Source organism: Meleagris gallopavo, chromosome 6, assembly GCF_905368555.1.
Source record: "Meleagris gallopavo chromosome 6, MGAL_WU_HG_1.1, whole genome shotgun sequence".
Taxonomy (NCBI): Eukaryota; Metazoa; Chordata; class Aves; order Galliformes; family Phasianidae; genus Meleagris; species Meleagris gallopavo.
Genome location: NC_139409.1, coordinates 2,240,839 through 2,262,622, shown reverse-complemented (window position 1 = coordinate 2,262,622; position 21,784 = coordinate 2,240,839). Strand labels below are relative to the sequence as shown.

Genomic DNA, 21,784 nt, shown 5'->3' with positions numbered 1-21,784 from the left:
GCCTGGGCTGCTGGTTGGTGACCCTGCTCACAGCAGGGGGTTGGAACTGGATTGTGCTCCTTTTCAACCCAGGCCATTCAATGATTCTATGGTTCCATACTGGAACCGATATAACATGATAACTGTGTAAAACATGGATTAAAAGATGTGTGATTTGTCTGTACCAGGAGGTGATTAGAAAACAATTTGTAAGCTACAAAGCTGCTTGCATTAAAGGAAAAGAAATTAAAAAGACTGCAAGAAAAAGGGAAAATATTTCTTCCTGAAAATATGACTTCCTTCATTTTGTGGAGACCACAAAACCCTATCCTCTCTCATCCTCCTTTTGACACAACAGCACTGGGAGGACCCTGTGCATTGGTGGTAGCTATGCTAGAAGTGTAGAGGCCTTTGGATTGTTTCGCTTTACCTGGAAGCCTGAAATTATAGGTAGGGTGGAGGATTTCTTCAGTTGGAAAAACTGATCTGAGCAAGGGTCTCAAGCTAAGGGTCTAAGCAGCAGCAGGAGCAGTGTAGCAGATAATGGACCTGACACAAAATTTGGGTGAAGCTGCCTGATTTTATGAAGCTATTCACATTTCTTTTGGTGCTATGCTTCCCAAATGGGTGATTTCTGGCTCTGCTGCAGCACCATTCTGCATAATCTGAACATAATTCTACTCACCATCTGGGAAGATTAGTACTTCCTTTCTCCCACCAGCACCACCGAATTACAGTTACTCAGTGGTGAAAAAGGAATCCTTAAAGAAAGGTTTACAACTGTTGTGTTATCTGAAGCACTTGGAGCATTCTGGTGCTATTAAGCTATATGTATTAATGAGGGGGAAAAAAAAAAGGTAGGCATCTTACTGTTGTGACAGTTCCTAAGTTATTTGGAAAGCTGTACCATCCAACCACTCATTCTATTTGATGGAGGTGACAAAGCTCAGTTTAATTTCTGCTGTTTAAATTATGAAGCTAGAGCTGGTTCCTAGAACAGAAAAAGCTCAGAAGCTGTCTTCCTACAAGCAGGAACCTCTGAGCAAAATATGACATCTCAATTTCTGATGGTAAGGTCAGGAGATCTGATTCCAGCGTCTGGCTTTTGGCTTCATGCTATGTTAGTGGCACCTTTGGCATCTAACTCTGACCAGCAGCAACCGACAGGGTGGTAACAGTGCACCCCAAAACAGTTGTGTCTATTTATGTAACGAAGGAAAAGTGTATCGCATTGAGATTTCCTATTTTTACACTTTGCATATTTGATTGGCTGCTGGAAGAATCCTGTACACCATGTCCACGCCATTTTCAATTAGCTGGATGAGTCTTTTGTTGGCAATTTAATACCATTTACCAGGCAGGCAATGTTTATGTATTATTTGATCAGGCTTCTGCATTTTTATTATGCCTGTTTTACAGAAGGGTAAACTGAGGCAGAGAACAGCTCAGCTCCTCCAGTCTTTAGTTTTCAATCTAGACTCAGCACACAGGCTCTCTCTACAGTCATGAATACTTAAATATCTTCAACTTGTGGCTCATTACTTCCATTTCTGGCTGCCCAGAGAAGCTGTGGATGCCCCATCCTTGGTGTTCAAGGCCAGGTTGGATCAGTGCTGGGCAGCCTGAGCTGGCTGGGGGGCAGCCAGCCCATGGCAGAGGGTTGGAACTAGATGGTCTTTAAAGGTCCTTCCAACCCAGGCCCTTCTATGATCCTATGATTCTATGATTTCAAGCATGTTCTTTAAGATGAGATGAGTTCTCCTGAATGTGCTGTTCTCCATAGGGTTATAATTGGAGTCTGGATGGCTGACTTAAACCAGACACCAAACTTTCTGGTGGCCAAAATTAAATGAAATCAATCCTTTACTGTGTCAGTAGTCTGTAACTAGAGTGCATCAGGTAATTCCCAGCCTCCTGCCTGTATCAGTGGCTGCACGTAGTGAATAAGTCTGATGGGATTTTAACCTCTAAAATGTTCAAAAGCAACCAGAGGGTGAACGTATTCACTATGCAAATACCTGCAGGAATAAACTTGTCATATATGACCTCAGGTACCATCATGGCCACATCTCTTTGGCTGCAGGTGAGGATGTGCCTTTGTGTCATTTCCTTTTGAACTGAATTCCTCAGCCACCAAACTTGGCTCTGCATAAATTGTTAAAACATGTCTTTCCTGACAGAGATCCCTGACAGCTATCACTCTTGGGAGACAAAGTTTACAAAATGCCTTCTGTGTGGGAGTGGCACAGAATTCAAAGGCAGAACAGGGGGCAGACTCCCAGAAGAAATTGGCTGTGGAGAACAGCCGAGCTCATGGACCAAACAATTGAGACCTCATGGAGGAATGGACTCCAAAACCACTGCACAGCTCATTCATATCTATCATTTTACCTATAAAATGTTGTAGCTGGGCCACGTTTAGCTGGTCTGTGCTTAAACCTGTTAAGAAACCAGACTAAAACATTTCCACACTTTTGGAGCAGGTTCTTGAAAAGAAATGTAGACCGTAGGCTCCTGGTGAAGGAGTGGGTTTACACTGCCTCTCAGGATGCCACATCTGTGCCTAGAGATAGCAAAATATCCCTGTGCTTTTCCTTATGTAGTCCATGGTGCTTTGCCACAAGGCACATCCGTGCTCTTGTCTGTAGTTCTGGAGGTTCTGCTGTGGTTGAGGAGATGTGGGCAGCAGATTAGTACTAGTGCAAGTCAGTCGCTATTCAATGATGTATAGTAGGTGGATGAAGAGCAAAATCCCTTGCAAATTTTTTTTTAAAGCCTGTGGATTCACACCACAGACTTTTGGACAATGTCTAATGGTGATTTAATCCACTTTCTGAGTGCAAATAACATGCAGTATTAGCCTGCTTTATCCAGGAACTGTACAGGAAGTGATATGGGTCTGTATCTAGCATTGAAAACTTCACCCTATGAATCGTTCATAGTAAACTCCGAAAGGATCTTCTATCCTTTCTTTTGCTTTGCAATGCAAAAATTTTACAGAGATTTATTAACCCAGGATAACGTTTGAGACCACTGTAAGCTCTAGTTTTTCTCAGTCAGATACAGTGGGTTTCTCACTGTTTTTCACATTTGGAGCCTCCCATCCTTGGACGTATTTAAGAGACATGGGGACACAGTTAATGGTGGGACTCAGTAGTTCATGCTGAAGGTTGAGTTTGATGATCTTGAAGGTCTTTTCCAACCTAAATGACTTTACGATAAAATTTCTGTATTTCCGTTCAGTTCCCAGAAAACCTCCCACTCAGCCCCCAGTTGACCCCGTGGTGAAAAATAAAACAGAAACCTCAGTGACGCTGGCATGGTCCCCTCCAAAGATGCACCGCCCCATTCCAATCGATGGCTACGTTGTGGAACGCAAGAAACTGACTGGCTTTACCTGGGTGAGGTGCCACGAGTCTCATGTCCCTGTCCCAGAGTTCACGGTGAGCAATCTGTCAGAAGAGGCTGATTATCAGTTCCGAGTATCCGCGGTCAATGCGCATGGACAGAGCCCGTATCTGGAATTCCCAGGGAGCGTGCACCTTGGTAAGCACAGAAACCCCAGCTGAAATGGATCAGTGTGTGCTGAGCAGCTGTGTTGGTTTCCTAAAGACATTTCCTTGACTTTAAGGAAAGTAGTGCGTTAACACACCAAGGTCTTTCGTTCTCTCCTAGTTTTCCTGTCTCATTTCAACCTCCACCTACTGCTAAGGTGATGCAAGTTATGTTTCTGTGACAGAGCTGTGAATATCCTTATATTATCTCACACGTGCAAGAAGCAGAGCTTTCTGTAACGGATCTTAAGCATATAAATGCTTCTTCCAGTACTCATGCAAGGGGAGAAGTAGAAATGTACTCATGATTTAATCTTCCATCTATAAATGAGATACCAGACTTGCATCTAAAGAGTGTTAATGTGATGATCATGATGCCATGAAAACCAAGTTCCAGTTGGTTTCTCTTTAACCTCAGAGCAACTAGAAGAAATGCAGGATTACACTTTATTTGTAGGGTGCCAGCGTGCCACAGAATCACTGTGTGCCATGGGGTTGTTTCTTCCTCTGATTCATTGCACTGAACAGTCTCTGCTTAGACTCTGGTCATTTCTGTTATTGTGTCATTCTTTTCCCTTTCTGCCTGAATACGCTTGTGCTTTCCTAGAATATCTAGAAGTGATTAATGGGCTGGGTAGAACTGCTGAGTATCTTTCTGAAATATAAGAGCAATACTTCTTATTTTAAAAAAAAAACAGCATAACACGCTTGTTAGGCATCCTGGGTGGTTTGAGATGCTTAGCAGGTCTGTTATGCCTTGAGTGAGTACTAATTAACATATACTTGTTGTTTTATCTATGCAGAAAACAGGAGTTACTCTTGTGCCACAGGTCAGTTAACTGCAGCTGTAGAAACCAACTCCCATTCACCAATCGTGCACTGTATTCAGTGCATGCAAAACATGTGCAGGATTTTATTCTCATGACTCATTTAGTCTAAAAACTTTATTCTTAGGAAGATCTGTTCTGCTGCATGGCAATCTTGTGCCTTTTGGTCTCAGACATACAAGTTGTTCTTCTTCCTCAGAACCAGTCCTGGCTGTGAAATCCCCCCTAACAACTGGTGAAGCTGTATCTGGAGGGGATGCCATGTTTACCATTGACCTTACAACAACATGTTCCGGAACTTGGTACCTCAATGGCAAAGTCTTACAGGAAAGTGAGACCTGTATCATCAAGAGAACCCAAACTACTCACAGTCTAATCATAAAGAACGTCACCAAGAACGATGATGGAGCAGAAGTGAAATTTGTTGCCAAAAATGTTGATGTCAGCACCAAGATGAGAGTGAGAGGTATTTCCTTTGATCGAATGATCAAGCATCTTTCAGTGAAGGCATAGTTGCTGTGATCTGATGATTAGGACTGGGGCTGCAGGCATTCACTGTCTGTACCAAATATCTGAAATCGCATCACATGGACTAATGTGGGTCCTGGTAATGACCTAAACATGATAGCACTGAGTTTAGAGTAAGCCAATCTACCCAGCTGGGTAGCTGAACTAGAGTGCTTTGTGCCATCTGCTGAATGTCTGCAGTCCACAGCCATTGGTCAGTGCATTCAGTCACCAGCTCTACCACTGCATCACCTTAGAGCAGTACTTTCAGCTCCAGGTTCAGCCAGCCCTTCTGATTGCACTGGAATCATTTAGAAGCAGAGGAGCAATCATGCCAAACAGCTTTGCATGACAAAAGGTAACGAGTAAACATTCATTATGGGAGGACCTGTTTGTCTTTGGGTGAAAACCTCTGCAGAAGCATGTCTAGAGCATTATTAATCAGTAGAAAGAGATGTATTTTTTCTTAGTGAATATGGCAAGAAGACCAAATTAAACATGAATGGCTTAGTATTGACACGATATGAGTGCAGGAACAGAACATAATACTTTTTCAAAGATCTTGCAGCAAGCATTGATCATGTTAGCCTGATATAAATCGAAATAACCAGGCCTTTGCTCCTGACAGGTGCTGCAGTGAGATTTACCAATAAGAGCAAAGATGTAGAAAAGATCTCTGCTCGGCTGCGTGAGGAAGCCAAGCTTCAGGCTGAGCTTTCAGACACAGATGGTACTGTGAAGTGGATGAAGGATGGGAAGGAGCTCAAGGCCAATGAAAAATATGAACTGCAGACTGTGGGGAAGAGACGCATCCTGAAAATTCACAACGTCGCAATGGAGGATGCTGGAACTTATCAGTGCATCTGTGAGGGGGATAAAATGCTCTATCAGCTTTCAGTGAAAGGTATGTGACGGTCTGGGCTGTCTTCTTCCTGCTCAAAGCCAACACACTGCATTCACCTGACTCCCTGACATTGCAGCTGCTTTCAGATAGCATCTGGGGTGTTTTCAGTGGTTATTTTGACTTGAACTGGCAAATCCACTTTATAGAGCCATTTGATTTCTGTATTCTGTCCTGTGATTCGTCCCTAAGATACAGAAGGAATCAAGGGAAAGATAGGAAAAAGAGCATCCTAGCCTTCCTGCTCCTCTCTCCACAAGAGATGATGTAAATAGTTTTTTTGTAGCAGTGATCCAAACTGTGGAAGAGACCTGTGAGGAGTTGCAGGGGTGTTGACCTAGCTGTCATTCCATGGTGGTTTTTTTCTTACACAGATGTAGTGAGAAACTTTTCCACTCAGCTCCCTGTTTTGCTGCAGGCTGTAGGTCTGATCTCTGAGATCCACATGCTGGGCCTTGATTACAGTAAATGAGAATCCTTTGTTTTCTCCGTTGGAAGATTTTCTATTTATGCAGAACACTCTGCAGATTGCAGGAATACAAATGCACCTTCTTTCCAGCAGCGATTGCCTTTTTTTTTTCTTCTTTTTTTCCCCACTGAGTATGTATGAGGCTCTTCATCACATTCTACTGGCTTGTCACCCTTGTTGATCCATGCAGAAACAACAAAGCCCTAAAGTAGTGTATGCACTTTGGCATTGGAGAGCTTACTTAATTGGTTATTCTCAAAGAACAAACTGCAAAGAGGCATGGAGACAGCTCCAAACAAAATTGAAAAATGGGACTAAATTTATGGAGAGCAGAGCTTTCTGCCAACACTTGTCAGCTAGTCTTAATTTTGCTTTTCTTCTCTCTCTCTGTCCTGTTAGCATAATATTTCACGCTGGCAGATCTGCCCATAGAATTAATTGAATTAGCTGATGGACGTTTCCATGTGCTTTGCACTGTAATGTGACTATCAAATGAGTAATCAATGCTGTTATTTTAAAATCTGTGTTGGCAAGCTGTAAGACAAGCAACTGCTGTTGTTAGATTGGTTACTGCAGAATCAGCTTTCGTATATCTCAAATATAGGGAAGGGACCCTTAAGGGTCAGCTAGTTCAACTCCCCTGCAATGAAGAGGGACACCACAGCTCCATCAGCCCTGTCCAGCCTGACTTTGTACATCCCCAGGCTCACAGATCTTATATCCATGCCAGTATTTCACCATTCAGCATCACCGCCTGTATCTTTCTGTTCCTGTAAATCAGAGCTAGCTGGTAAATCATCTGATGTGAGGATCAGCTGTGTCTATCACATGGGCATCACGTGGCTGCTGGGAGGCTCTGTCGAGCTGCAGCCAGAGGTGTGTCACCCCTGGGCCTCGTGCCCGAAGGAGCCCACAGGAAAGTGTTCTTGCAGTTTGTCATGCACTGCACTGCCACGAGACTTCACATGCCAGACATTCTCTGATATGTGACCTCCTGCATCCAGGCAGGACATCTGAGATGTCCCCTTCAGCCTGCTGTGGCTGCTGTTTCACCCTGGTTTTTCTAAGGAAGGGGAAGGCACGTGGATGAAACTGTTTGCCCCCCACACCTTTCAACCTGTGTGCCATGCTGGTGGAGAAGCAGAGATCTCAGCAGCATCCATCCTTTGCACGGAGGTTGGGTAGAAGAGGTGTTGTTATCCCATAAAGGAAGGTGGTGGGGTCATCATCCCTGGAGGTGTGCAGGAACTGTGGATGGAGATGTGGCCCTGAGGATGTGGTCAGTGGGCGTTGTGGGGTGGGTTGGGATTGGAATCAAAGGAGGACCCCCATGTGTTTCACCAGGAAGCATAGCTGGTAACAACACCTTTGGAGCAAATTCTCGTAGGGTCGTGCTCAGCTGGTCCAGTCCAGAGGCTGTTCCTCCTTGGTGCAGTATCTGCAGTGAAAACCAACTTTGGTGTGGCTGTGCTCACATCCAGCAGTGGTGAGGGGACTACGATTATAAGAGACAGTTTCTGAAAAATGAATTAAATTTGACTGCGTTATAGGATGGAGTTAAATGTATTTACAGGATCTTGGGCACCTCAGTGTCCATCAGCTAGCTTTTGAGCTCCTAAAACACAGGCGTTCTGTAAAATGTTTTGAATTTGTATTATACATGCATGTTCTTGGAATTGCAGAACAAATGCATGCATAATTCAGACTTTGATTTTAGCAGCTTTGACTTTACACTCTGAACAGACCAACTCAGTTGTGTGCACTGTTTTAAAATGATATGTTAACAAGAAGTTGGAAAACAAACTCCATTGCCTAAAGTAAAACGGGGCTGTGGCCTTAAGCTTAAGCTTTTGGCAAAGATAGTGGTGAGGTTTTGAATATTTGCAGTCAATTATTCTGCTATGTGTTAATAGGGGCCAGTTTCATCATCTAACTTCCGTGCTCCAGTTAATTTCCAGAAAGGAATTCTGTTTTTCTTTTCAGTCCTAAGTGATATCTCCATCTTGATTTGTTTGCCAGGAGGTTACAGTGCAGTAATTGAACATCCTCCATTGCTTTTCTTCCAGTTTGCTTATTCCAATTCTTTCCTCGGTTTTCCTATTTCAAATATTTTCTTGAAGCCTAGGACTTCCTCTTTTGGCACAGTCCCCTGTGTGGTGTATGTCCTTTGCCTGTTAAGATAAGAGATAAGATAATTTGGTACATGGTTTATAAAAGCTGCCAATTTGTTGGCTTCTGAACTGGAATCGAGCAATTAGAACCAAGAATGAACGTGTACACTTGGTCTTATGATATATGAATACCTCATGTTCACCAATGTCCCTGCAATTATTTACCATCACTGCGTTATCCATATTTTGTTTCAGCACTGGCAAACTTCATAAACAAAGAGAAAACTGGAGGAGTTATCAGGGCTGTTGCTGGAAAACAAGCTGAATTTGTTTCTGAGACCTCAGAAGCCAATGTCATGGTTAAGTGGTACAAAAATGGCAAAGAAATCACAGCCAGTAAGAAATTCACAATGGAAGATAAAGGGAAACTGCATAAGCTCGTGGCTTCGGCTGTGACGAAAGAAGATGAGGGAACATACATCTGCAAAATTGGAGATGACACTCTGATTTTTGATTTGAAAGTCTCAGGTAAGTTTGTGAGGCAGACGTGGGATCAGGATCCGTGTTAAGCACTTAAGACTTGGTTCATTTTACTTGTCTAGCCCTGTGGCTTTCCAGTGTTTAGGACAAAGATTGCACAGTACTATTTAAGCTGTTCTGACCTTACTGTGGTCCCTATGCAAATCCACAGTATGAGCAAATAACATAACCATGTTGTGATGAATTCAGGTCAGCTCTCACTCCAGCTGGGGCTGGAGTCACAACTTGACCCCTCACATCTGGGCTTCATTCTTCTAGTTCATGAATTGCCTCAGCACTTGTATTATCTTTGAACCTATGATAGATGTCCTAAATTCTTAGCATGGGAATCTTGTCTCCTCTTTTGACAAATTAAACTCCATGTTTGGAGAGTTCAGTGTCTCCTACTGCACCCAAAGGACGTTCTGATCTCTGAGGTGTCTCCCTGAGGTGCTGTAAGCACAGCCATTAGCTCATGGCATGTGCCCATCAGCATAAAGTACATGTAAAGCACTGTCAGGTCAAGCCTGCAGGAGTAATGCTTGTTGCTGACATGTTCCTGTTCAGGGTGGAGCTGGAGGGTAAAATAACACAAGAAATTTTCAGTGAAATTCAATATCTGTGAAATTCAGCTGAATACATTCACAGAGCCTGGTGGGAAGCTCTATTTTCTGGCTTATACCTTGAGTCTATTTTCTATAACCCAGTCCTCAGTCACAAACTGAAACTCTACTGAAAGCCTCTCGTTGTGTATGCATGTACTGCAGTGCAATGCTTGTGACCTTTAACAGCACAGCCATGTTACTCTGATCAGAGATAATGATCCTCTAGTCCAGCTGCCCTGCCATCACCACCATGATGCTCACCATCTAACTAACTAAAAACTCAGCAGACCTGATAAAGCAAGCACAGCACTGGATTTGGGGTCACTAGGGTTTCCTAAGATATTGAAGGATTGCTTGCAGGTGGTGTTGGCTCAGGTATTCACTCTGCATCCCACCTCCAGTTCTGTTTGGTTGAGAATCTTACATTTTGCAATTTCACTTTGAGTGTAATTCGAAGACTCTGGATTTATCTGTTGAAAAACTGATCTAAAACAAGCCACGAAGACTCTAGTTGAACTGGTTGACGCAGAGCAAAAGATATCCCCAAAAGACAACTTGCACTCTTTGAAGAACATTATTGGATGAGAGATAAGATTTAAAAAGTTCTGGTGCTGTCTTTGAGCATCAAATACAGAAGAAGCCTGCATGATTCCCTCAGATTGGATGCCTCCTGCTTCGGTGACCATGTGTATAGGATTAAGGGAGCCATAGCTGTAACTCCTATCACAAAACATCACGTGGCTCAGACAGAAAAGCCATCAAGCAGGGCTAATTAGGAGCACCAAATGGTCACAAGACAGATTACTTTGCTGCCCCTCAGACTATCTGTATGGTATTGATTTATGCTATTAGTTCTCAACAGCCTGACTCTAGAGGGACTGTTCCTCTTTGGTCATCTAGTTTTAAAAGAATAGATGTCTCCAAACTATTACAATTTTTAACGAAATATTTGTTCACTGCCATAAATGTGCCTGGCATAGCAATTGGCCTTGGTATTTTCAGTGACTGAAAGCAACAGTTGTTGCTAAAAGAAATGCAATACTAAGCTAGGACTGCCTGTAGCTGACAGTCATCAGTTTGCTCCTCAGGCAGGTTCTGTCTGGATGGAACGAAGGGCATGAAATACTGATGTGCTCATCAAATGCTGCTTGTTAGCTTGGAGACAGGGTGTTGAATAGGTTTGTTCACGTATTGCAAACACGTTACTTAGCTGCCTTCATTTTAGCTTCAGAAAAACGAGCAGAATACAGAATTGATTTAAAAAAAAAAGAAAAAAGGAAGCATCTGCATAGAACTTACTCTATACTTACACAGGTCTGTCATTAATGCCTTGGTGCAAAACCAGCAATCTCATGACATACTGGAATACGTGGGTGCATTTTAATAGGATGTCCACCAGCACTGAGGCTAAGCACTGCTTGAGAAGGATGAAAACAGAATTGCAAAGATTTTCCAGTTCCATGTGTTTGGCAAAATATACTGACTGTTATTCTGCAGCAATTTTACTTATGGAAACAGTCACATTTGGAGGCTTAACGTGTTAATAGAGAGTCATAGAATAGCCCAGTTGGAGTGTACCCACCTGGATTAACAAGTTCAACTGTGTGTATAAGTGTGTACGTGTATGGAAGATTACTTTATTCATATGTATCAGTGTATAAAGCATTAATCAACAGCCAGCTGCCAAACTGGAGGCCGTTCTCTCTGGATGACCTGGAACTTGAGCAATGAGTATCCCAGTGCAGGTAACTGCAGTATCTCAGCTGGAGGACTTGCTGTGTAAGAGCAGCTTTAACACTGTCAAGGTTAAATTGCAGCAGAATCATGCACACGTTTGTATGCGAGTACCTCCAGAGATGAAACTTGATCACCCAAGTGTGATGAGCAGAGAAATTACAATCAGTTCTAACTGTATCTTAACTCTGTGCTGAATAAGCCTGAGTCAGGATGTAAACCACTTTCTCTTTTTCTCTTCAGATGAAGCCGTTAATTTTGTCAACAAGCCCAAAACGACTCCAGAAATATCAGTCAGTCCTTCTGAAGACCTGGAGCTGGTGTGTGAGGTGTCAGCTGCAAGCGGAGCTGTCGTCTGGAAGAAGGATCAAACAGAGGTAAAGCAGGACCAGAGGACAACCATCATCTCCCAGGGGACACACCGCAAGCTCATCGTCAAAAACGTGACCCTGAAAGACCAAGGGAGCTACAGCTGTGAAACAAAGGATGACAAAGCAACATTCCAAGTCAAAGTCAGAGGTGAGAAAATGCTTGGAATCCCAGGGATAAAGGAATGCTTCATTTTGTGTGTCTTGAATTTGAAGGATCAATTTACAGCCTCTCTGGTGCAAAACGTTTTGGCTGTAGGACTTGCTTTGCTGTCAAGTGTCATAGCAACACTGTTTTGCTTGTGCTTTTACATCCAGCAGTGAATAAATGCAACAAATGATAGGCAAGGAGGGTAACTTCTGCACCTCTCACAGTCAGCTGCTGTGTGCAGGGTTACAGTGCAAGAAGACACCAAGCCTGCAAGGAGAGAGAAAAGGGGAGGTGTTTGAAGAGGTCTGGTTACGAAATTTGAATGACACAAATAGGTGGAAAATGCAAATAATCATAGACTCATAGAATCACTGAATGGCCTGGGTTGAAAAGGAGCACAATGCTCATTCAGTTTCAACCCCCTGCTATGTGCAGGGTCACCAACCAGCAGACCAGGCTGCCCAGAGCCACATCCAGCCTGGCCTTGAATGCTTGCAGGGATGGGGCATCCACAGCCTCCTTGGGCAACCTGTTCCAGAGGGCTGTTCCCTTCTGGTTTAGTGGAACTATAGAGAGACATCAGAAGAAAAAAAGAGATGAGGGAAGAGGGTTCAGGCAGTGCACGCAGGTACTCAAAATCTCATGTCCAAATCTGTGTTCAGACTATGAAATGTTTAGCTTTGTCCCATACACCTTTCATTTCCCAAGGCAAAATAGAGAGAGGAAAGTGCTTTGATGAGCACTTTCTTAAGTCTTAATGAGGCATCGTGATACTCCCTGTGAAGGGCAAGTAGAGTGAAATGGGGAGCTGGAGTAAGCTCTGCAGCAGACTACAGCAAAAATCTCTGTGTGACTATTGTGATCCCCCTGCAGAGAAAGAAGACGTGTTTACAAACAAGGAGAAGGTGCAGAAGGAGGTGAAGGCTGCAGCAACAGAAAATGCCACGCTGAGCTGCGAGGTGGCCCAGGACAAGACTGAGGTGAAGTGGTACAAGGAGGGGAAACTGATCACCTCGAGCAAGAAGTTCAGGGTGGAGTCAGAGGGCAAATTGCGTCGGCTGGTGGTGAGCCAGGTGGAGAAGAAAGATGCAGGGGAGTACAGCTGTGAGGCTGCTGGCCAGAAACTGACCTTCAAGATTCATGTCACAGGTGAGAGAGATGTTTCTCATCACAGAACGGTCCACGAGTCTCAGAAAGTGCAAAGCAAAATAAATCTCTCTCTAGGCTACAGGGACTGGGTAGATCTTCACTGAGCAATGAGAGATCAGGCAACCAGTTTGTGTGCTCTGTCACAGAGATGCTTATAGCTAGATCTTAGTCTGTGTGCTGAATCCCACTTAACAGTCCTTTTTTTTTTTTATGAAAAAGTAGCGAAGTAAACAAAAATATAAACTGTTGTGATTTAGAGGGATTAAAGTAGGGCTAGCTGCCTTATCTGTAGTAAAACAGGGCTGGAATCATTCTCAAGCAAACATCTAGAGTGGATGAAGCTTATGTCTGAGTACCAGCAGCAGATGAGGTTAGATACCTACTTGTGCATGACATCATGGAACAAAATGACAGGTATCATGTGCATCCATAGAGATGGAAAGAACCTGAGCTTCTCAGGCACCAGAATATTTTGCTCAGAAGCAGCTGATACGTTGTCCTCAGGTTGTACACAGGGCCGTGTCCCATCTGGGCCGTCTCCTCACTATGATGGGGCCATTCTAAAATGACAGAAAAATGACAAAAAGTTCTTGTAAGCAGGAGTTTGTATTTAGAATGAAAACTATAGAATGTATGAACATACTTGTGCACTGTAAATTGCTTCTCCCAATCTGCAGAAGCAGAGGATGCTTTTATCAACAAGGAGAAGGTGCAGAAGGAGGTGAAGGCTGCAGCAACAGAAAATGCCACGCTGAGCTGCGAGGTGGCCCAGGACAAGACTGAGGTGAAGTGGTACAAGGAGGGGAAACCGATCACCTCGAGCAAGAAGTTCAGGGTGGAGTCAGAGGGCAAATTGCGTCGGCTGGTGGTGAGCCAGGTGGAGAAGAAAGATGCAGGGGAGTACAGCTGTGAGGCTGCTGGCCAGAAACTGACCTTCAGGATTCATGTTACTGGTAGGAAACACATTTTGGTTGACATTTCATTTCCTTTTCTTTGTGTCTGTATTTTCTTTCCTCCTTTTTTATCTGTCCAGAGAGTAAAAATACTTTTGAGATGCCTTTTGATGTTTGTCTAAGCTAACATTTCAGTAAGGTTTTCTAGGGCACAAGAAGTACACTTGTTACATGTAGGTATCCTGATATCAGCCACTCAACTGCCTGTAATTCTCCTGATGCTCTGATGTTGATTCTAGAGTTTTTGCTAGCAGGCACTGCTCTGTAAAACCTGTTCCAGGGTGGTATTCCTTCTCTTCTTTTTGCTACTCCTGCATGAAAATCTTCGTATTTTCTCCTTTTCATTAATCTTTTCTCTGCACAATGTCATATCTCCCAGAACAGAAAATTTCTTTGATTATTCCACAGTCTGGCCATGGAAATTTGTATGTGAACATGTCCTTTGAACTCTGCCATGAAACTGTTTTCAGAAGGATGAAAAAGAAATGCTTACAGATGTGTGCAGCTAAAATTATGATTTATTTTTAACAACATTTCATCCAGCTCTTCCCCTACGACTGCTTTCAACATCTGTCTGTGGGTGTCCAACTGTGATGTATGCAACACTGCTCTACCAATCAATACTTCAACAGTAGTATTTACAGATCTCTACTGTGGCTGCACTGAGAAGGTTTGGTTGTAGGTGGTAGCATGTCTAAGAACTTTTGGCCAGATGCACTGCACTTTGCCTATGGCTTGTTGAATCCAAAGTTGATGACTATTCATTCCATGTTCTGTAGACGTAATGACCAGTCATTAATCCATTTATTTTTTCTATTTGCACTTTTCTCATTAGCCTGAGAGTTTAGCACAGAGGCAGATCTATCACTCCAACTGCAGTAGAGATTGCTTTGGTGTCAGTATATTTTGCACAAAATCCAGTAAATTTTAACTTATGCTCCAGATAGTCATGGGCACATCAGATTCTTTCTGAGTGACCATTTCTGAACTGGCCGATGACACCGTTTTTTCTTTTGTTTTATTCATTGTTACACTCTACTGGCTTTGCTCATAAGTCAACTTATTTTCTATTATCTTTACAGTTCTTGTCTCATATGCTGAGCTGATCAGGACAGGGAATCTATTTTCTCCTTTCTTACGGCATTGAACACACTGGAGCTTAATCCTGGTGGTCAGGGTTTGGCATTTTATTAGCTATGTGGAGGAGCAACTGTACTGGGAGTCTACTGACTTTCTGCTCACACACAGACTGGAGACCTGGAGTGTTTGCAGGGCATAACTTGCGTTCTGTTCCCTTGTAAAGGTTGCAGTCTTTGCTGCTCTCTGTCTTGAGGCATTCTGCTCCTTCTGTCTCTGGTGTGCAACATGCCTCTGCTCCTGTAGTAGACAGATTTCCTTCTGCCTCTGGTGTAGACTCTAAACTATCAGCTCTTACTGTTCACACACCACGTGGATGTGATTTGGGGCCTTTGGATCTTTTTCATGAGTTGTGTAGCTCATGCTTTTGGCTCAGGAAATTGACAGCTGGATTACAGGAAGGGTAGGTTTGAGAGGAATCTGTCAGAGAAAACGAAGCATGAACAATGATGGAAAGACCATGGCAACAGCTGGAATCAACCAAGTTAATCCTCAGTGGCCAAAGCCAGCCCACGTATTACTGCAGAGGTGTAGAGAGAAAACACAGAAATGTATGCTTTTACACTTGAGTTTTGCTAGCTGAGGGCTATTCTTAGCTGTTTGCCTCAGAAACGAAAGGTTTTCTGTTCTCTTTCAGACTGGATGACCTCATGGCTGCACAGGGTAATGTAATACCTCCCCCTCTGCCATAAGTGGAGAGTGCTTGCCTAGCTACCGTTGCTGTATTTCTCATGTGTACCACTGTAACGTGACGTGCAGGTCCAGCACTCACTGCAAAATGATCTGGTGTGAAAGTCAGGAGGGATTATGAGTACTCTGAGTGGTTGGCTCTTTCGCTGCAGAAATCCTCATCTTACAAGCTTATCCCAAAGTGCAATGGCTTTCTGAGTCTTAATTTATCCTCTTACCATTGCACTCAGAAAGCATTTTAGGGTTTCTGTACCCCAGGGTTCCGCTGGTAGCACAGAGCCATCCCATTTTAAGGACATCTTGAAGGTTAGGTGCTCAGTGTTGAGCATTATAGGATGCAGATAGGGCCTTCTTGCTTATCATAAAGAAAAAGTGCTGCACACCTTGGAGACCTATAGAAAAAAATATAGTAAAAAGGGCTGATTCTGCCATCTCATTATCTCAATATTTGTGGTGTACACTGAAATCCTTATTTGAAGTGGGCTGAAGCTCCATCACCTTGATTTTAGTGGAACTTTACTTGCAAATGATGGTAGAAATTGGAAGTGTCATCTACAGTGATTACTTGCTTAGCTTGAAGATGTGTTTCTGAGGCAGATTTCTGGCTAGTATAAGTCATTTTGTAAGCTCATTGAAAGATACAGTCACATTTTCCCATTGCTATAAAAATGCTTAGTGTTGAAGGGCAAGAATGCAGAGGATGAGTAACTCCTTCTGTGCTGCTGTGGTTGAACCCAGCAGCAGCTCAGCACCACAAATTCTCTGCTCACTGTCCCCAGGTTGGATAGGGGAGGGAACTGAAAGGATAGAAGTGTGAGAACTCATGAGCTGAGGAAAAGGTAGTTGCAGCTAAAGCAAAAGCTGTGAATGCAAGCAAAGCAAACCAAGGAATTGATCTGCCAGTTCCCATCAGTGGGCAGATGTGCAGCCACTTTGAGAAAAACAATTCTCATAATGCATAATGGTTTCTTGGGCAAACAAGATTGCTCTGGACATCTCTCCCTTCCCCCTTCTCCCCCCCAGCTTTTATTGCCAAGCATGATGCCATATGTTTGGTACATTCCCTTGAGCTTTCTCCCAGCCCGAACCCAGGACACTTGTTAATTTTTAGCAAGTAATATTAAACTTAGCACTCACACAAGTAAGTGGAACTTGTTTGGTTAATGCATCCTCCATATTTATCATCCAAGTTTTGGATAGAAGCTGAAACGCTTATGTTTTTTTCATCCAGTTTTTAATGCAGACTGTGGTGTGTCCTTGAACTCTTACCAAAGTGTTGCTTGATCTACAAGTTGACTGGAATGCATTTGTGAGAAGTTTTGCATCATTTGCTTGGTATAGGCCACGTATGTTGTCTTGTTAACAAGCAAGCCTTCTGATCTTCATAGAATCATTCAGGTTTGAAAAGGCCACTAAGATCCCTGCATCCAGCCTCAACCCATCCCACAGTGCCCACTGGCCACATCTCTCAGTGCCACATCTCCATAGTTCTTGAACACTTCCAGGGATGGTGACCCTACCACTTCCCTGGGCAGCTGTGGCACTGCATCACCCCTATTTTTAAGAAGAAATTTTTCTTAACATCCAACCGGCACCTCCCCTCAAAATCATCAATCAAAACCGGGGCTGTTGAAGACGAGTGGAGACAATGGTACTTCTACAGTCAGTACAACCAAGGGAGCTCAAATGTAGAGCATATAAACTGCATTCTTGCATTGGCTTGCTGCCCTGCTTCCTCGCCTTCATTGGACTGCAGTGCTGGTGGCAGAGCCGTGGTGTGAATCCTGGCATTGCATGTACTGCGACGGTCAGCAGCACAGGAGCTTGACCTGAACTTACCCTGCCAGGCAACTGCTGCCACTCAGAGATCAGACAGCTTGCAGAGGAGAAAGTCATGAAGGAAGGGAAAAGGATGGTAGCAGGAGGTTTCACAGGGTTACAGTGGGGAGGAAGGCGATAGGAAAGGTCATGGAGGGGTTTGCCATGACTGCTGGGGTGCAGGAGCCTTCCTGGTCACCTGAGCTGGGTACGCCTGAATATGGTTGCATGAATGATCTGGATGAATGGTCTTTCATGTCTGCACTGTAAATAAAGGGCAGTGTCAGTCCCCCCATACCTGCTAGTCCTGCATTCATCCTTGGAGCCTGTGCATCTGTAGCAAGTTCAAGACCCTGGGATCTTTTCTGGGACCCAAACAGGCATAGGAAGCTTATTCTAAATTGGGCTGTTGTTAGTAGCTGGCACTAAGAAGTCCATCATGTAAGTGCATCAGAAACACTCTGCACTTCTACAGCTTTTTGTAGGGCAAACCATGGGGTAAAAATGGAAGCCCGTTTGTTTAGGGTTTTTATCTGTTTTCCAATCTGCAGAAGCAGAGGATGCTTTTATCAACAAGGAGAAGGTGCAGAAGGAGGTGAAGGCTGCAGCAACAGAAAATGCCACGCTGAGCTGCGAGGTGGCCCAGGACAAGACTGAGGTGAAGTGGTACAAGGAGGGGAAACCGATCACCTCGAGCAAGAAGTTCAGGGTGGAGTCAGAGGGCAAATTGCGTCGGCTGGTGGTGAGCCAGGTGGAGAAGAAAGATGCAGGGGAGTACAGCTGTGAGGCTGCTGGCCAGAAACTGACCTTCAAGATTCATGTCACAGGTGAGAGAGTTGTTTCTCATCACAGAATGGCCCACGAGTCCCACTTGGTTTCCAGTTTTACCTGAAATTCTCTACAGATCCCTGCTGGCATTCAGCTGCTGTGTTTGAAAGGGAAGGCTCTCCTGAGAGTGCCTTGTATGTTTCCCAGCCTGACAAAGATATTTTGGATGCATGGGGCATGTCAAATTGCCCAAGATGCCTGTATGTGGGCAACTGAAGTATGGTCAGTTGTGGTCAATACAGCCTGAGGAGTGAGCTGCCACCATCAGGTGTCTGCTGTAGGGTGAGGCGAATTACCCACTGCCTTCCACTGAAGGTCCCCACTGAGTACAGCTGAGCTTCAAATCCCTCATTCTCATTGGGAAACTGAAGCTTGAATGCCTTAGTCTGGGAGCTGAGATCAACCCTAACTCTCAGGTGGCTGAATTTAAGTGCAATTAGCTTTTGTCATGATGTCATATTCATTACTACTGAGAATCAGCAGCGGCCTCTGAGTTTCAGTAATTAAACCTTATTTACACTATTGGGGATTTGGTAAAGAATTGAGATTGGTTTGTAGGTATGCAGTAAAAGAAGTACTCCTGTCGACAAGGACAGAAACAAATACCTAATCAGGGGTCATATAAGTACTGCATGAGTACATTGTTCTGTGTAAATAGCATTTCAGTTTTGAATAAGCAATATTTAAATTACTTTTTTTTCTAGAGAGTCATTCCTGAGACCTGCATATCACACATGCTTATATTCGGTATTTTCTTTTGCTTCCAATTTTTAATCGGTGTAATCATAAAAAATCACCCCCTTCTAAAAACAGATTTTTTAGGAACAAGTTATGCACAGCTCCAAGAACACATAGAAATGGAGTTAAGGAGGATCTCAATAGATTCACGTAATGCATCCTTCTCTGGTGTGTTAGTGTATCCAGATTCCCAACCACTTATTGGGGGAGGTTGCAAGGAGCTCTTTTAGAAACAGCTCTGGGCTTAAATAAGGAAAATATTTGCTCAGAAACCTTAATTATTAGAAAACATTGAAGGTATGAAGAATATCTAAAGGTATGATTATGAAGAATATTTAAAGATATGAAGAATATGTGGATATAGCAGACAATGAATGAAGTGTTGGGTTATTGGTAATTAATAGACAGAACGTATTTAATCTGGATCACCTTTAGTACAAACGAGACCATTCTAAATTGACAAATGTACCTGAAGTTGTTATATGCAGCATTTTGCATTTGGTTTTGAACACACTGGACAGTGTGAATATACCTGTGCATTCTAAATGTTCTCCCAATCTGCAGAAGCAGAGGATGCTTTTATCAACAAGGAGAAGGTGCAGAAGGAGGTGAAGGCTGCAGCAACAGAAAATGCCACGCTGAGCTGCGAGGTGGCCCAGGACAAGACTGAGGTGAAGTGGTACAAGGAGGGGAAACCGATCACCTCGAGCAAGAAGTTCAGGGTGGAGTCAGAGGGCAAATTGCGTCGGCTGGTGGTGAGCCAGGTGGAGAAGAAAGATGCAGGGGAGTACAGCTGTGAGGCTGCTGGCCAGAAACTGACCTTCAGGATTCATGTCACAGGTGAGTGAAATCGCTTCATCTGTATTGAACCCCTCAAAAAAAAAAGGAGGGGAAAGTTAAATGGCTTGACACATTCAACCCCAGCAGTCAGTGATGTAGACAGAACTTACATTCTACTGTTGAACTCGTGTACTTTTCACAATCTGTTTGCCTTCTGAAGCTGTGAATGCAGAGGAGTTTGGCAGCCTGAGCTTAGGACACGCTGGAGATAATTGGATCTCAGGGAAATGCAGTGATAGCAAAATGAGAATTCAATAATTACAGGGGAAATTAAAGAATATTAAAAATATCTTCAGAGCACAAGCACTCCCTTGCAAGTACTTCTTCCTAAGTAATCTCAGAGACAGCATTTGGTCTCAATGCTGGAAGAAGGCATTAGTGGTTTCTATTAAATTAAAGAAACCTATACCTATAAATGGTATCCACGTATTTTCTTTTGTTTGCTCCTCTATAGCAGGTCTGAAGGCAATAAAAAGGCTTAAAGCTGGTGCCTTTCTTTCCAGAAAGACAGGAAGACAAACTTTCAATATATTAGGAGAGTCTCATATGAAAGATGGAAGAAGACTTTTTACCAGGGTCTATAACAACAGAACAAGGGGCAATGGGTTTCAAGAGTGAAGAGGGTAGATTCAGTTTGGACATAAGAAAAGTTCTTTATGATGGGGGTGGTGATATACTGGAACAGATTGTTCAGAGAAGGTTGTGGGTGACTCATCACCAGGAGCATCCAAGGCCAGGCTGGATGGGGATCCTGGGCAGCCTCATCTAGTAATGATGTCCCTGATATAGCAAGAGGTTGGACTGGATGATCTTTAAAGCTTCCTTCTAACCCAAACCGTTCTATGATTCCATAGGGGAAACCATTTTATTATGGCCTCTGAAAATTAATGAGATATTAGAACTGTTTTCAGAAATAAGTAGGAGAGAAAAATAGATTTCCTCACTATGACTTAATCACAAACAGGATTTAACCTTGACCCTCACCTGTGTCCTGATAAACTTAAAGCAAACTGAGGAGTTCATATATTAGTTTGTTTTTGGTTCTGAGCTGGTGCAGTGCTGAACAAGTACAGTACCATGGGGCTAACTAGTTTCAGTACATTACAGACACACAGCCCTGGGTTGACACATCCCTGGAGCACTGAGGAAATAAAGATAATAAATACACAATGTTAATTATTGCGAAGACTGCTTCTCAAGCCTAGCTTGGCTTTTGCTGGGAAAACAACTTATAGCTGTCAGCTTGTTTGGACAATTTAATGCCTGTCCCCTTACATGAAACAAACTTTTCAATGACTATGTATGCTGGTGTGCTGCTGGACACTGGGGAAATGGGTATTTTTCTGAAGATTTTGGAACATGATACTAGTAGAAATGAAAACAATTTTAGGGCTATCTAAGCTGTTTGGGGATGTCAGGGAGGAAGTTCTTTGCTGGCAATTGATGTAGTTCAGACGTTGGCATTCAGTTGATAGCACTGGCAGGAAATGTGAGTGAGGGCAGCTTTGTCCTCAACAGTACAGCCCAAAGACTAACGTGGGCATTTGGGGAAGGCTGTGTAGAAAAGATTCGTGTTTTAAATTTGCCCATTTGCCTTCAATTCCAGAAGCAGAGGATGCTTTTATCAACAAGGAGAAGGTGCAGAAGGAGGTGAAGGCTGCAGCAACAGAAAATGCCACGCTGAGCTGCGAGGTGGCCCAGAACAAGACTGAGGTGAAGTGGTACAAGGAGGGGAAACTGATCACCTCGAGCAAGAAGTTCAGGGTGGAGTCAGAGGGCAAATTGCGTCGGCTGGTGGTGAGCCAGGTGGAGAAGAAAGATGCAGGGGAGTACAGCTGTGAGGCTGCTGGCCAGAAACTGACCTTCAGTATTCATGTCACAGGTGAGAGAGAACACTGTTCAGCCT

The 21,784-nt window shown here is 43.5% G+C and overlaps 1 protein-coding gene across 14 annotated transcripts in view; it reads left to right on the top strand.

Moving 5' to 3' along the window:
- The window catches only part of OBSCN (obscurin, cytoskeletal calmodulin and titin-interacting RhoGEF), a 170,363-nt gene that overhangs the window by 17,805 nt on the left and 130,774 nt on the right, over positions 1–21,784 (top strand). For 13 of the 14 annotated variants that reach the window (XM_010712264.4, XM_085226867.1, XM_085226859.1 and 10 more), the window contains exons 5-14: positions 3,223–3,525; positions 4,560–4,826; positions 5,496–5,771; positions 8,604–8,876; positions 11,450–11,725; positions 12,599–12,874; positions 13,552–13,827; positions 18,024–18,299; positions 19,603–19,878; positions 21,485–21,760. In XM_010712264.4, coding sequence (XP_010710566.2) covers positions 3,223–3,525; positions 4,560–4,826; positions 5,496–5,771; positions 8,604–8,876; positions 11,450–11,725; positions 12,599–12,874; positions 13,552–13,827; positions 18,024–18,299; positions 19,603–19,878; positions 21,485–21,760 — 2,775 coding nt within the window. The remainder of the gene's footprint in view (positions 1–3,222; positions 3,526–4,559; positions 4,827–5,495; positions 5,772–8,603; positions 8,877–11,449; positions 11,726–12,598; positions 12,875–13,551; positions 13,828–18,023; positions 18,300–19,602; positions 19,879–21,484; positions 21,761–21,784) is intronic. The other variant, XM_085226863.1, reaches the window with a different exon arrangement.